At 42.5% G+C, this 13,171-nt stretch overlaps 1 protein-coding gene across 1 annotated transcript in view; it reads left to right on the top strand.

Annotated features, from left to right (window-relative positions):
* LOC139546766 (kinesin heavy chain-like) overlaps positions 1 to 13,171 on the top strand; it is a 34,989-nt gene that overhangs the window by 16,535 nt on the left and 5,283 nt on the right. Inside the window, exons 12-22 of the mRNA XM_071355521.1 lie at positions 2,761 to 2,939; positions 3,440 to 3,508; positions 5,633 to 5,839; positions 8,912 to 9,058; positions 10,055 to 10,243; positions 11,317 to 11,434; positions 11,539 to 11,615; positions 11,756 to 11,865; positions 12,016 to 12,117; positions 12,294 to 12,354; positions 12,441 to 12,512. Coding sequence (XP_071211622.1) covers positions 2,761 to 2,939; positions 3,440 to 3,508; positions 5,633 to 5,839; positions 8,912 to 9,058; positions 10,055 to 10,243; positions 11,317 to 11,434; positions 11,539 to 11,615; positions 11,756 to 11,865; positions 12,016 to 12,117; positions 12,294 to 12,354; positions 12,441 to 12,512 — 1,331 coding nt within the window. The remainder of the gene's footprint in view (positions 1 to 2,760; positions 2,940 to 3,439; positions 3,509 to 5,632; positions 5,840 to 8,911; positions 9,059 to 10,054; positions 10,244 to 11,316; positions 11,435 to 11,538; positions 11,616 to 11,755; positions 11,866 to 12,015; positions 12,118 to 12,293; positions 12,355 to 12,440; positions 12,513 to 13,171) is intronic.

Below are 13,171 nucleotides of genomic sequence, written 5' to 3'. Positions count from 1 at the left end.
TTTAAATCCACCTGATTAATAAAGACACAATACCCATAATGACAAAGGGAAAATAGGTTTTTGTTGCAAATGTATTAAAAACAGAAATACCTGATTTACATAAGTATTCAGACCCTTTGCTATGAGACTCGAAATTGAGCTCAGGTGCATCCTGTTTCAATTGATCATCCTGATCATTCTTCAACTTGAATGAAGTCCACCTGTGGTAAATTCAATTGATTGGACATGATTTGGTAAGGCACACCCCTGTCAATATAAGGTCCCATAGTTGACAGCGCATGGCAGCATGTCAGAGTAAAAAACCAAGCCATGAGGTCAAAGGAATTATCCATAGAGCTCCGAGACAGGATTGTGTTGAGGCACAGATCTGGGGGAAGGGTAGCAAAACATTTTTGTAGCTTTGAAGGTCCCCAAGAACACAGTGAACTCCATCATTCTTAAATGGAAGAAGTTTGGAACCACCAAGACTCTTCCTAGAGCTGGCCGCCCGGCCAAACTGAGCAATCGGGGGAGAAGTGCCTTGGTCAGGGAGGTGACCAAGAACCCGATTGTCACTCTGACAGAGCTCCAGAGTTCCTCTGTGGAGATGGAAGAACCTTCCAGAAGGACAACTATCTCTGCAGCACTCCACCAATCAGGCCTTTATGGTAAAGTGGCCAGACGGAAGCCACTCCTCAGTAAAAGGCACATGGCGGCCCACTTGGAGTTTACCAAAAGGCACCTAAAGGACTCTCAGACCATGAGAAACAAGATTCTCTGGTCTGATGAAACCAAGATTGAACTTTTTGGCCTGACTACCAAGCGTCAAGTCTGGAGGAATCCTGGCACCTTCCTTACGGTGAAGGATGGTGGTGGCAGCATCATGCTGTGGGGATGTTTTTCAGTGGCAGGGACTGGGAGACTAGGGAAAGGGAAAGATGAATGGAGCAAAGTGCAGAGAGATCCTTGATGAAAACCTGCTACAGAGCACTCAGGACCTTCACCTTCCAACAGGATAACGACCCTACCCAAGAAGACTCAGGGCTGTAATCGCAGCCAAAGATGCTTCAGCAATGTACTGAGTAAAGGGTCTGAATACTTATGTAAATGTAATATTTCAGTTGTTGTTTTTATTTTATTTATTGTTTTGCTATGTCATTATGGGGTATTATTGTGTGTGGATTGATGAAGGGAAAAAACAATTTCATCCATTTTAGAATAAGGCTGTAATGTAACAAAATGTGGAAAAAGTCAAGGGGTCTGTATTCTAACCGAATGCACTGTATGTGTAGAATAGGCTTCTCTAATGGGGTACGTTGGGGACTGAAGATGTTTTCCAAAACCACTCATCCGTTCACTCATTCTGTTTCCAGTTCTGTCATTTACTCACTGCTTAGTTCTAACAAAATGTTAGAACCCTTTGCCGGCTTTGTTTTTTCTAAATAAAACCTGTGTCAGAATAAATAGCTTGTTGATGATTTTGCCCAGCAGGCAATTTTGCATCTTAGTTTGGGCTATGTTCTGAGTGAGTGACCTGGATAGAGGATGTTGTCTCTCAAAGAAATGGCCTTATTTAGATTCTGTTTTCATCAAAAGTATGTTCATCATTTGCAACGATCACCGTCCTCCACTCAGTACTCATGCAGCAACTTGCTGTGCTTATATGCCTCCTTTTGTACTTTTGTATTCATGAGATTGTGCAGATTGTGAATAATATTAGTAAGCACACATTATCTCCTATTTGCATTGCAAAATAATGCAAGCTGTAAGGCATCAACAGATTGTTGATACTCCCAAATGGGTTACACTGTATATCCCTGCAGCATGTGAAGACCAGTATGGTCAGGGTTCTCCATTGTGGTGGTTAGAGAGATTTAATGTCACAATATTCTAGCTGTGTGTCACCTACCACGTATACTGTATTAGCTGACGGTGCGGACTGACGGTTGCCACGGCTACCCATCATTTCTTTACTCTCTCTCTCTCAGAGATAAGATCACGCATTCATGCGCTGCATTGTAGATTAGCCACAGCTACAAATGCCCAGACAGTCCTTGAAGATGGCAGAGTGCGGCCTGCCTCTGGATCTCTGAAGTAGAAGTCCCCCTCCCCCGAGCTCTGTCCGCTTATAACTCTACCTCCCCCCTCCACCCCCATCCCTCGCTTTTCTGCCTTATCTTAAAGTCTGCATGAGAGCTGCCCAACACAGACTCATCCATCTTTCTCCCTTTCTGCTGTGAGAGGATTATCTCTGGGTGTGGTGGTGTTTGGCTGGTCGGCACGGTCGGGGGCTAAGCCGCTCGCCTGGGTTCTGCCAGCGGGTATCAGCCTCATCACCTGTCACATTATTCATGTCCCATGTTTATTTATTTTTTATTTAACCTTTATTTAACTAGGCAAGTCAGTGAGGAACAAAAACCCGGACGACGTTGGGCCAATTGTGCGGCGCCCTATGGGACTCCCAATCACGGTCGGTTGTGATACAGCCTGTTTCCTGTGGAAATGGGTTTGTGCTGGGCTGTGTTCTGTTTATGGGATGGAACGAAAATAGTTACACAAAGATAATATATATTATTCTCCTCTGAGCTTAGACGATTTCTGTACAGTTTGTTTTGTTTCTCCCTCACTCTCATGTTATGAATGTGATAAGGACGTTTAGGCACATTTAGTGAGCTAAAATCTGTCAAAGCTGTCCATGCTTTCCCTCTCCATAACCCACAACTGTTTGGTTGAGGCCCATCACTCTAACCACTGCTGCCCCTCCCTCCCTCCCTCAACCAGGTGAGGCTGTTCCAGTGGAGGAACAGCTGAGCAGTAAGGAGAAGAAGAGCAACAGTGGTGACGCCATGGCCACGCCCATGATTGACACTATCGCCCCACCCCCTGTCCCGCTATTGGACGAGGAGAAGACCCGATACGAGGGGCTCATCACCGACTTGTACCAGCAGCTGGATGACAAGGTGGGCGGGGCCAGAGAGGAATGGATCGGGCTTCCCAATCTTAATGTTCACGGTTTCCGATAATGCCGAGAGCACATGAATGCAGCATGATGACTCACTGAGTGATGAGGGGTCATGGTCATGGAAGACTGAAAAGGGGCTGTGTCTGTGGTTAATTGAGGTGGGACAGTTTGTAGATTTTATGAACCACAAGATGGCTTTAATCATATGCAAATGATATATAATCTCATACATGCATAATTCTGTGGAATTATTGTAAATCTGGTTTAATGACCCAGACATTTACCTGATTATATTGATTATCCTCAGGTCATAAATCTCAAGTCAATTAACTGTTGGGAAAATAAACATTGGTGTGCACACAAATCTGTCTCACACTAGCAGCCATAGCCCTGCTTTAGCTAACTCCCCCCCAAAAAAGTGGATTACAGAGTCTTGGTCAATCCAAACCTGAATGCAACATTTTTGTATTGTATTTTTCTTCTTTCCTCCCATCTCAGGATGATGAGATCAACCAACACAGTCAGCTGGCAGAGAAGTTCAAAGAGCAGATGATCGATCAAGATGAGGTAAGCTTATCCAACCCTATACAACACATCTCCTTCATCTAGATGAGGTGAGCTTATCCAACCCTATACAACACATCTCCTTCATCTAGATGAGGTAAGCTTATCCAACCCTATACAACACATCTCCTTCATCTAGATGAGGTAAGCTTATCCAACCCTATACAACACATCTCCTTCATCTAGATGAGGTAAGCTTATCCAACCCTATACAACACATCTCCTTCATCTAGATGAGGTGAGCTTATCCAACCCTATACAACACATCTCCTTCATCTAGATGAGGTGAGCTTATCCAACCCTATACAACACATCTCCTTCATCTAGATGAGGTGAGCTTATCCAACCCTATACAACACATCTCCTTCATCTAGATGAGGTAAGCTTATCCAACCCTATACAACACATCTCCTTCATCTAGATGAGGTGAGCTTATCCAACCCTATACAACACATCTCCTTCATCTAGATGAGGTAAGCTTATCCAACCCTATACAACACATCTCATTCATCTAGATGAGGTGAGCCTATCCAACCCTATACAACACATCTCCTTCATCTAGATGAGGTAAGCTTATCCAACCCTATACAACACATCTCCTTCATCTAGATGAGGTGAGTTTATCCAACCCTATACAACACATATCCTTCATCTAGATGAGGTGAGCTTATCCAACCCTATACAACACATCTCCTTCATCTAGATGAGGTGAGCTTATCCAACCCTATACAACACATCTCCTTCATCTAGATGAGGGGAGCTTATCCAACCCTATACAACATATCTCCTTCATCTAGATGAGGTGAGTTTATCCAACCCTATACATCACATCTCCTTCATCTAGATGAGGTGAGTTTATCCAACCCTATACATCACATCTCCTTCATCTAGATGAGGTGAGTTTATCCAACCCTATACATCACATCTCCTTCATCTAGATGAGGTGAGCTTATCCAACCCTATACATCACATCTCCTTCATCTAGATGAGGTGAGTTTATCCAACCCTATACAACACATCTCCTTCATCTATATTCCTTAGTCTCGTAGATTGACATGCTGTAACTTGATAAAAGTGAAGGTATTCATCAAATTGAATTAGTGCAATGAGCAAAGGAGTATGTTTTTTACACTCATAAACAGAGTGCATAACTTGAATTTGTGTTTATTGCCATCTAGTGGTGATATTGAGTTGCACCTTCCCCATTTTAACCTCAGAACAGCCTCAATTTGTCGAGTCATGAACTCTACAAGGTGTCGAAAGCGTTCCACAGTGATGCTGGTCCATGTTGATTCCAATGCTTCCCAGAGTTGTGTCAAGTTGGCTGGATGTCTTTTGGGTGGTGGACCAGCGCTGCAGTTCTTGACACAAACCGGTGCGTCTGGCACCTACTACCAGACCCCGTTCAAAGGCACTTAAATGTTTTGTCTTGCCCATTCACCCTCTGAATGGCACACATACACAATTCATGTCTCAATTGTCTCAAGGATAAAAATCCTTATTTAACCCGTCTCCTCCCCTTCATTTACACTGATTGAAGTGATATCAATAAGGGATCATAGCTTTCACCCGGATTCACCTAATCAGTCATGGGAAGTGTTCATGTTTTGTATACTTAGTGTAGACCTTTGTTTCATCACGCACATCGCACGCTATGCAAGTTCTGTAGTAGTAGGGACTCCGTGTCTGTGAGTCATATCAGATACAAGTATTCTTTCCTTAATGGTTTTTAAAGAAGGAATTATAGAAAGGGATTTGTAAAAGAAAGACATTGCCATGGTAACACGTCCATTACGCTCTAGGCAAATAGTCAAGGGTTTGAAGGCTGGAGCAGGGCACAATCTAACTGCTGAGAGAAACAATTGCTTTAATGCCATTCTGTCATCTTGTCCACCTCCTGTGAAGTGCATTTGTGCTTTCATTTTGGGATGTGGATTTATAATACCTCGTCTTGTGCCAGAGACTGTAGGATGCTTCTATCCTGGTGTTATATTGGGGGGTCTAAGTACTGTGCTGGAAACGTATTGTTTGATTGAATTTAGCGTGTATATGTTATTTGTGTGTGTGTGTGTGTGTGTGTGTGTGTGTGTGTGTGTGTTTACTCATCTCACCTGCACGTCCATCTAGCTGCTGGTTTCGGCCCGTAAGGACTATGAGAAGCTGCAGGAGGACCTGTCCAGGCTGCAGAGGGAGAACGAGGTGGCCAAAGAGGAGGTGAAGGAGGTGCTGCAGGCCCTGGAGGAGCTTGCTGTTAACTACGACCACAAGAGCCAGGAAGTGGAGAACAAGAACCGCTCCAACAACCAGCTCAGCGAGGAACTCAACCAGAAGAGCGTGAGTCATATTGGGAGGAAGTTTGGTCTCCAGGGCTGTGTTTCATTCCAGGAAGATCCCTCTCCTCTGAACACACTAACCCTTTACGGTAGCAATCATCATCAAAATGGTTAAAAGATTTTTAGAACAGTTCTAATGAACGCAACAGTTGTATAATGGATGAAGATACTCCAAACGTTTAGAATTTTTTAAACAGAGTGGCTGTATCCCAATTTCCCCAGGCTAAAAATACATATATTTCTGCACATTTACAGGATTTTTTTTTAGTGACAAACTCCGCTGCCTAAGTAGCTGCGGTGCTGAGTGCTCCGTTGCCGCTACCCCTTCCTTGATCGCCTATGTCTGGACACTGGTGTAGCCTACAAACTTAATGCTGTGCACAAAACTGTTCCAACTATTGCATTCCCTCAGTAAGCTGTAAAGCATAAGCGTGATTTCCTACAAACTTCATGTTGTACACAAAACAGTTGTGGAGCACCATGATTCAGTAAGCATAAGTGTGATTTCATATTCTTTTTTCAGGAGGGGAGTAGGCTGCATGCAGCTATTTACAGGTTTTACACTAAATGTGTTATCGACATGTTTGGTAGGGCTGGGAATTGCCAGGGACCTCTTGATACGATATTATCACGATACATCGGTGCCGATACTATATGTATTGAGATTCTCACGATTCTGTATTTATTGTGATTCGATACTGTGATTTTATTGCGTTTCGGTGTTCCAAACATATTGCTCACTGTATGTCTGCTGCAGAGAGACAAGAGAGCCATGAGAAAACTAGTTTTGATCAGTCAGCTATGAAGGAAAATAATGGAGTTTTGGTGCAGGTACAGCCAACTAGTGCAATTTTTTTTTTTCAATATTGTTAAAACGATACAATATATCGTAATCACTCCCAAACTCATTGACGATCATAGATAAATTCTGCTTCATCTCAAGTTATAAAATGATGGTTATCCAATGATGGGATTTATAAATAAATAATATGGGCTCCCGAAAGTACTGATCTCTATAATGTAAAAACCTTTGGGAAGCTCATATTCTGAGCTAGCCATTAAAAAAGTATGGTCCACAGATCTAATTGAACCTGAACGACCCTTTAACTGGAACAGAATATGGACAAATATGACCTTGGCATCCCGTAATCTGAACCATCAATTTATACATTTTAAGTTTGTTCACAGACTTTATTTAACACCAAGAAAATGTTTTACTCCCAACTGTTCCCTGTGTCCCCTAAATCAGGTTGGCACATTCCTTCATATGATGTGGGAGTCACCTGCAGTTAAATGCTCCTGGGGCAAAGTTACAAAATTAATTTAGAATATAAATATTCAATGCTTTGCATCTATTATGTTACTTCATGATGCTAACACCTTGAATCTCTCAATCAATCAGAGAAGATTATTGCTGGCAGGCAGCACTGCTGTGAAGAAAATGTTGGCTCTAAGATGATCACCTCACTCTCTCCCATTTAACCAGTGGATTCAGTTACAATTAGAAATGATAACATTAGAATTATGAACAGCGAGAATGAATGGTGCTAGTCAAGGAATCATTCAGACCTGGACAAATATACTTGACTGTAAAGAACAATCTCAGCTAAAGCCCCACACATACAAACCAAGTATATACAGTACCAGTCAAAAGTTTGGACACACATACTCATTCCAGGGTTTTTCTTTATTTGTACTATTTTCTACATTTTAGAATAATAGTGAAGACATCGAAACTATGAAAGAGTGTGCAAAGCTGTCATCAAGGCAAAGGGTGTCTACTTTTAAGAATCTCCAATATAAAATATATTTTGATTTGTTTAACACTTTTATGTTTACTACATGATTCCATATGTGTTAATTCATAGTTTTGATGTCTTCACTATTATTCTACCATGTAGAAAATAGTAAAAAATAAAGACAATCCCTTGAATGAGTAGGTGTGTCCACACTTATGACTGGTACTGTACGTATATTTAGACTTTTGTTACTTTCTTTTCTTTCAGGCCCACGGGGCAGGGGTGGTACCGGGGGGTCATCTCAAAACACAGACACGCAGTCTAATTAGCGATCGAATGTTATTTTTTCTTCATCATTGCAAACATTGGCTAAGCTGCGCAAGAAGCAGACAGGCTTCTGGAACTACGATACGGCAGCAACTGTAAAGATCACCCTACATCATCACACAAAACACTGATTGTTTTTGCTCCAACGAGTAGGGACTGCGTCCTGCTTGTGCAACTGCAATATCCGTTACGACAGACAGAGAAGATTCATATTATAAATGTTTTGGAATGTTCGTACAAATCGCCGCAGGGTTTTTATTTCAGCTGTTCAGAAGTATGAGGCAGAGACATAGGTTACATCACCATGGTACAGAAGAGGGTGTGTAATGAGCGAAATGTGAAGCGAGGGGGAGTGTGAACATCAGCTGTGTTAGAAAAACAAATGTGTGAGTTAAATAACACATGGGCAGAATGTGATCCGGATCCTTAGCTTTGAGAAAAAGGTTTCCAGAGGGGCAAGGGGCAAGGGCGTGGGGGAATACTTTGTATCCGTGGCATGGCATTTAAAAAAAATATCCATCAGATATTGACTGAATTATTGCACATTGCACATTTATTGCACATTTTACTGGCATGGACAAATAATGAATGAAGTTCAAGTATTACATTTGTTGTCAGCATTTTCTTAGAATGTGGGGAGAAACGACAGGCACAAGAAAAAATATGAAAGAGTGGCAAGAGTAAAATGAAAGCAATCAATCCAGTGAGATTGAAGTGATTTTTCACCCTCAAACACAGGAAATAGGAAAAGACAGATCCTCAGGTGGGTGGGGCATCCGCATTGCTACAGAGCTCAAAGGACTGGATATGTACACCTCAGGAACTATTGCTTTCACCTACCCAGTTGTCTCAGATCCGTGAAGGAGAGTGAACAAGGGCAGAGGGAAGGGAACATTCCTGGAATGAAACTCAGACCATTTCTCTAGCATTCCTCTGCCCCGTTCAAAACATATTCTAGAATATGGATTATGACTGGACTGTGATTGTAAAATGTGTGTGCGTTTCAGACCACTCTGGAGGGGGTGCAGAGGGAGCTGTCCAGTCTACAGGAGCTCAGCAGTCACCATAAGAAGAGAGCAGCAGAGATCCTCAGTCTACTGCTCCGAGACCTCAGTGAGATAGGAGGCATCATCGGCACCAGTGACCTCAAGGCTGTAAGGACACACATTATACAGACATATTACACAATTACACACTTACACTCATACACACATATACACACTCTGTCATTGAGACACACTACCTGTTACATTCAAATTAAATCAAATTTTATTTGTCACATACACATGGTTAGCAGATGTTAATGCGAGTGTAGCGAAATGCTTGTGCTTCTAGTTCCGACAATGCAGTAATAACCAACAAGTAATCTAACCTAACAATTCCACAACTACTACCTTATACACACAAGTGTAAAGGGATAAAGAATATGTACATAAAGATATATGAATGAGTGATGGTACAGAACGGCATAGGCAAGATGCAGTAGATGGTATAGTGTACAGTCTATACATATGAGATGAGTAATGTAGGGTATGTGAACATAAAGTGGCATAGTTTAAAGTGGCTAGTGATACATGTATTACATAAAGATGGCAAGATGCAGTAGATGATATAGAGTACAGTATATACATATACATATGAGATGAGTAATGTAGGGTATGTAAACATTATATTAAGTGGCATTGTTTAAAGTGGCTAGTGATATATTTGTACATAATTTCCATCAATTCCCATTATTAAAGTGGCTGGAGTTGAGTCAGTATGTTGGCAGCGGCCACTAAATGTTAGTAGTGGCTATTTAACAGTCTGATGGCCTTGAGATAGAAGCTGTTTTTCAGTCTCTCGGTCCCTGCTTTGATGCACCTGTACTGACCTCGCCTTCTGGATGATAGCGGTGTGAACAGGCAGTGGCTCGGGTGGTTGTTGTCCTTGATGATCTTTATGGCCTTCCTGTGACATCGGGTGGTGTAGGTGTCCTGGAGGGCAGGTAGTTTGCCCCCGGTGATGCGTTGTGCAGACCTCACTACCCTCTGGAGAGCCTTACGGTTGTGGGCGGAGCAGTTGCATCTGTAGAAGTTTGTGAGTGCAAACAGTTTTCCATACAAGCACATATTTCATACACTATCTCACTCACTCTCTCTGCTCCTCAGATGATGGAGGTGAATGAGGTCATCGAGGAGGAGTTCACCATGGCCCGTCTTTACATCAGTAAGATGAAGTCGGAGGTCAAGTCTCTGGTGAACCGCAGCAAACAGCTGGAGAGCTCCCTTGTCGACACCTCCCGCAAGATGCAGGCCAATGAGAAGGAGCTGGCCTCCTGTCAGTTACTCATCTCCCAGGTAACCAGGAAGTGGATTTAGCATAATCTTCTATATATAAAACAAAAAACTGTCCACTCTCATTGCCCTTCAAGACTTGTTGAATATTTTCCTTTTTTCAGTTAACTATTCTGTTCATGCAGCTTGGTTGGAAAGTGAGGTAGTAACTAGGTTTCAATCCAATTGGCGACAGATTTTCATGCAAATATTTAAAAAATCTGCAGAAAAACAATATGCGCATTTTCCCACCAGAGATGTATTTCCATCAAATTGACTTGTTGCAGATTAAAAGGCTGTTCGTGATGACGTAGTGCACATAAAATACCGTTTGCAGTTAAATTCCCATGTATCAAATAAAAAATGCAAGTTAAATGGGTTTCCTTCGCATTTTCAACTCTACTGATGGTTTTCTCACAAAAAATGTTGTGTTATATAGCGAATGTGCCCACTCTGGTATTGGCACGTGTGCTCTATCCAACAGCGCTATCGGAGCGCTGTTGGATAGATTACACATATAGCCTACATGATGAGATTATTATTATGGACAAAAGAGCGAGATTCTTTTTATTTGTCAGTCGACAGCCAAGCATCGATCATCATGTCACCAGAACATGACCCTCGATATTTATTGGAAAGGAGCATCAAGCTCATCATCTTGCACATTCACCACCCTGTGAAGTTAATTATAATTAATTTAATCTGTAGCCTAATAAACGTCATGCTTTCCTGTTGAGTCGTAGTGGGAGGACCACACAACATGTCATCGCGTGACTCCAAGTTTACTTCCATACGATGATTATTACAGTACATCAATATTTGCGCATAAAAACGTTTCCACCAACATTTTCACCGACAATAATTCATTTTACAGACACAAAAATATGTGACAGACACAAAAAGAGCTCACCCTGTCTAGCGTGTTTTGTCCAAATTTGGAAAGTTTACCGAAAACAATCTGACCTGTCATGACATTTTTTTATCCGACATTTACTTTACTCGCATTAAAAAATTGGATGGAAACCTGGTTAGAGAAAGTATTATTTTGCACTGTTATTAACCCCGTCCCTGCCTGATGGTGTGTGTCCTCCATGCAGCACCAAGCTAAGATCAAGTCTCTGACAGACTACATGCAGAACATGGAGCAGAAGAAGAGACAGCTGGAAGAAAGCCAGGACTCCCTGATGGAAGAGCTACACGCACTACATGCACAGGGTGAGACACGCGGACACCAACACAAACATGCCTGTCACCAATCAGTCCATCACACAAAGAAAAATTAACTATGTCTCTTGTTTTTTCATTTTTCATCTCCACAGAGAAAATGAAAGAGGTACATGTGATGGATAAGCAGAAGGAGCACCTGACCAAACTGCAGGATGCAGTGGAGATGAAGGTAAAGATCTTTCTATTTCGCTCATCCCTCCCATTTTCGATTTACCCCCCCCCCCCCACTCTCTTTCAGGTTCCTGTGAAAGATAAATAAAATCAACGAACTTTGACCCTTGACCCTGTGTTCCCCTTTGCACTCTGTAGAAGACCCTAGAGGAGCAGATGGAGAACCACAGAGAGGTGCATCAGAAGCAGCTGTCTCGCCTGCGGGATGAGATCGACCACAAGCAGAGGGTCCTGGACGAGCTCAAGGAGTAACATCCTTTTTATTTATTTCAGTTACACGTCTTTTTTTAAAGTCCCATTTCAGGTAGTAAACATAGTCCCATGCGATAAGGACAGTATGTACAGTGTAGCATTGATTTATACTATACTGAATAGTGACCACTGTGTTCTCCCGCTAGTCTGAACCAGGGGTTGCAGCTGGAACAGAGGAAGCTGCAGTCAGACAATGACAAACTGAAGGCCGAGGAGCTGGAGAAGGACGAGCAACTGCAGAAGCTTGTGTAAGTCTGCCTATTACACTATCTACCACAGCTCTGTTCTGTTCTCCTCAAACGTGTGTGTAGCATGGTTATAACATGGTCATAACGTGGTTGTAACATGGTCATAACATGTTTGTAACATGAAATGAATTGCCAAGCCCTGAACACCATGTGTCCTCTCTTTCTCTCTGCTGTAGCTTCATGAATGAGAAGAGAGAGCAGGCCAAGGAGGACCTGAAGGGGCTGGAAGAAACTGTGGTGAGTGGAGGGAGTTATTATAGCGTACGTCTCAGGTGTTGATTGATGTTGAACTCATTGACCATGAGATGTATCAATTCCACCAGGCCAAGGAGCTTCAGACCCTGCACAACCTGCGCAGGCTTTTCATCCAAGAGCTCACCTCCCGCGTCAGCATGGTAAGTACAGGAAGGATAGGTTATTGGGGGAGATATCTCCTTAAGGCTCAGCTGGAATGTTTCCACTCTGTAAACTTTCACATATGCACTCATTTGTGGGCTTACTGTATGCCTTTACATCCACCTTTTCTGCTAACAACTAACAAGGCTGTTGCCATTGTTTGGTGAGGTGTTATTGGTTACTAAGGCCAGAAGGCGAAGGCAACAACAAACCAAGGTGACTTTAGGAACCAGTTTCCCACACGATGTACCATATACTGTAAATGTCAGCAGTTGGGGTGTGTACCACCACACCACCAGTCACGAGTCATGACCCAGTCAAATTCCCTCTTGGTCACGGTAATCCCATCCAAAACTGTGCAAATGAATGGCGCTGATGGGTAGCCAACCGAACTTGCTAATGGCCCTCGCTAATGGCCTGGTACTCGGCACTATATTGTCCCTTTAATCATTCGCTAAACACTTCCTGATTTAATTTGAGTAATCAGAATAATGAGGACAAATGGTGATGGGAGTTAGAGCTCCAGGCCCGAAATGGACACAGAATGCATGAATACATTTTTAAAACACGTTCCCGAAATGACCTAAAGAACAACTGGTCTGATCCGAGTGAGGGAAGCAGCAGAAAAGGCAATTGTTTTGTTACTTTATTAAACCGG

The sequence above is a fragment of the Salvelinus alpinus genome, chromosome 20, assembly GCF_045679555.1.
Source record: "Salvelinus alpinus chromosome 20, SLU_Salpinus.1, whole genome shotgun sequence".
NCBI classification, from domain to species: Eukaryota; Metazoa; Chordata; class Actinopteri; order Salmoniformes; family Salmonidae; genus Salvelinus; species Salvelinus alpinus.
Note: the sequence above shows the minus strand (reverse complement) of the source record. Positions and strands in the feature narration are given on the sequence as shown.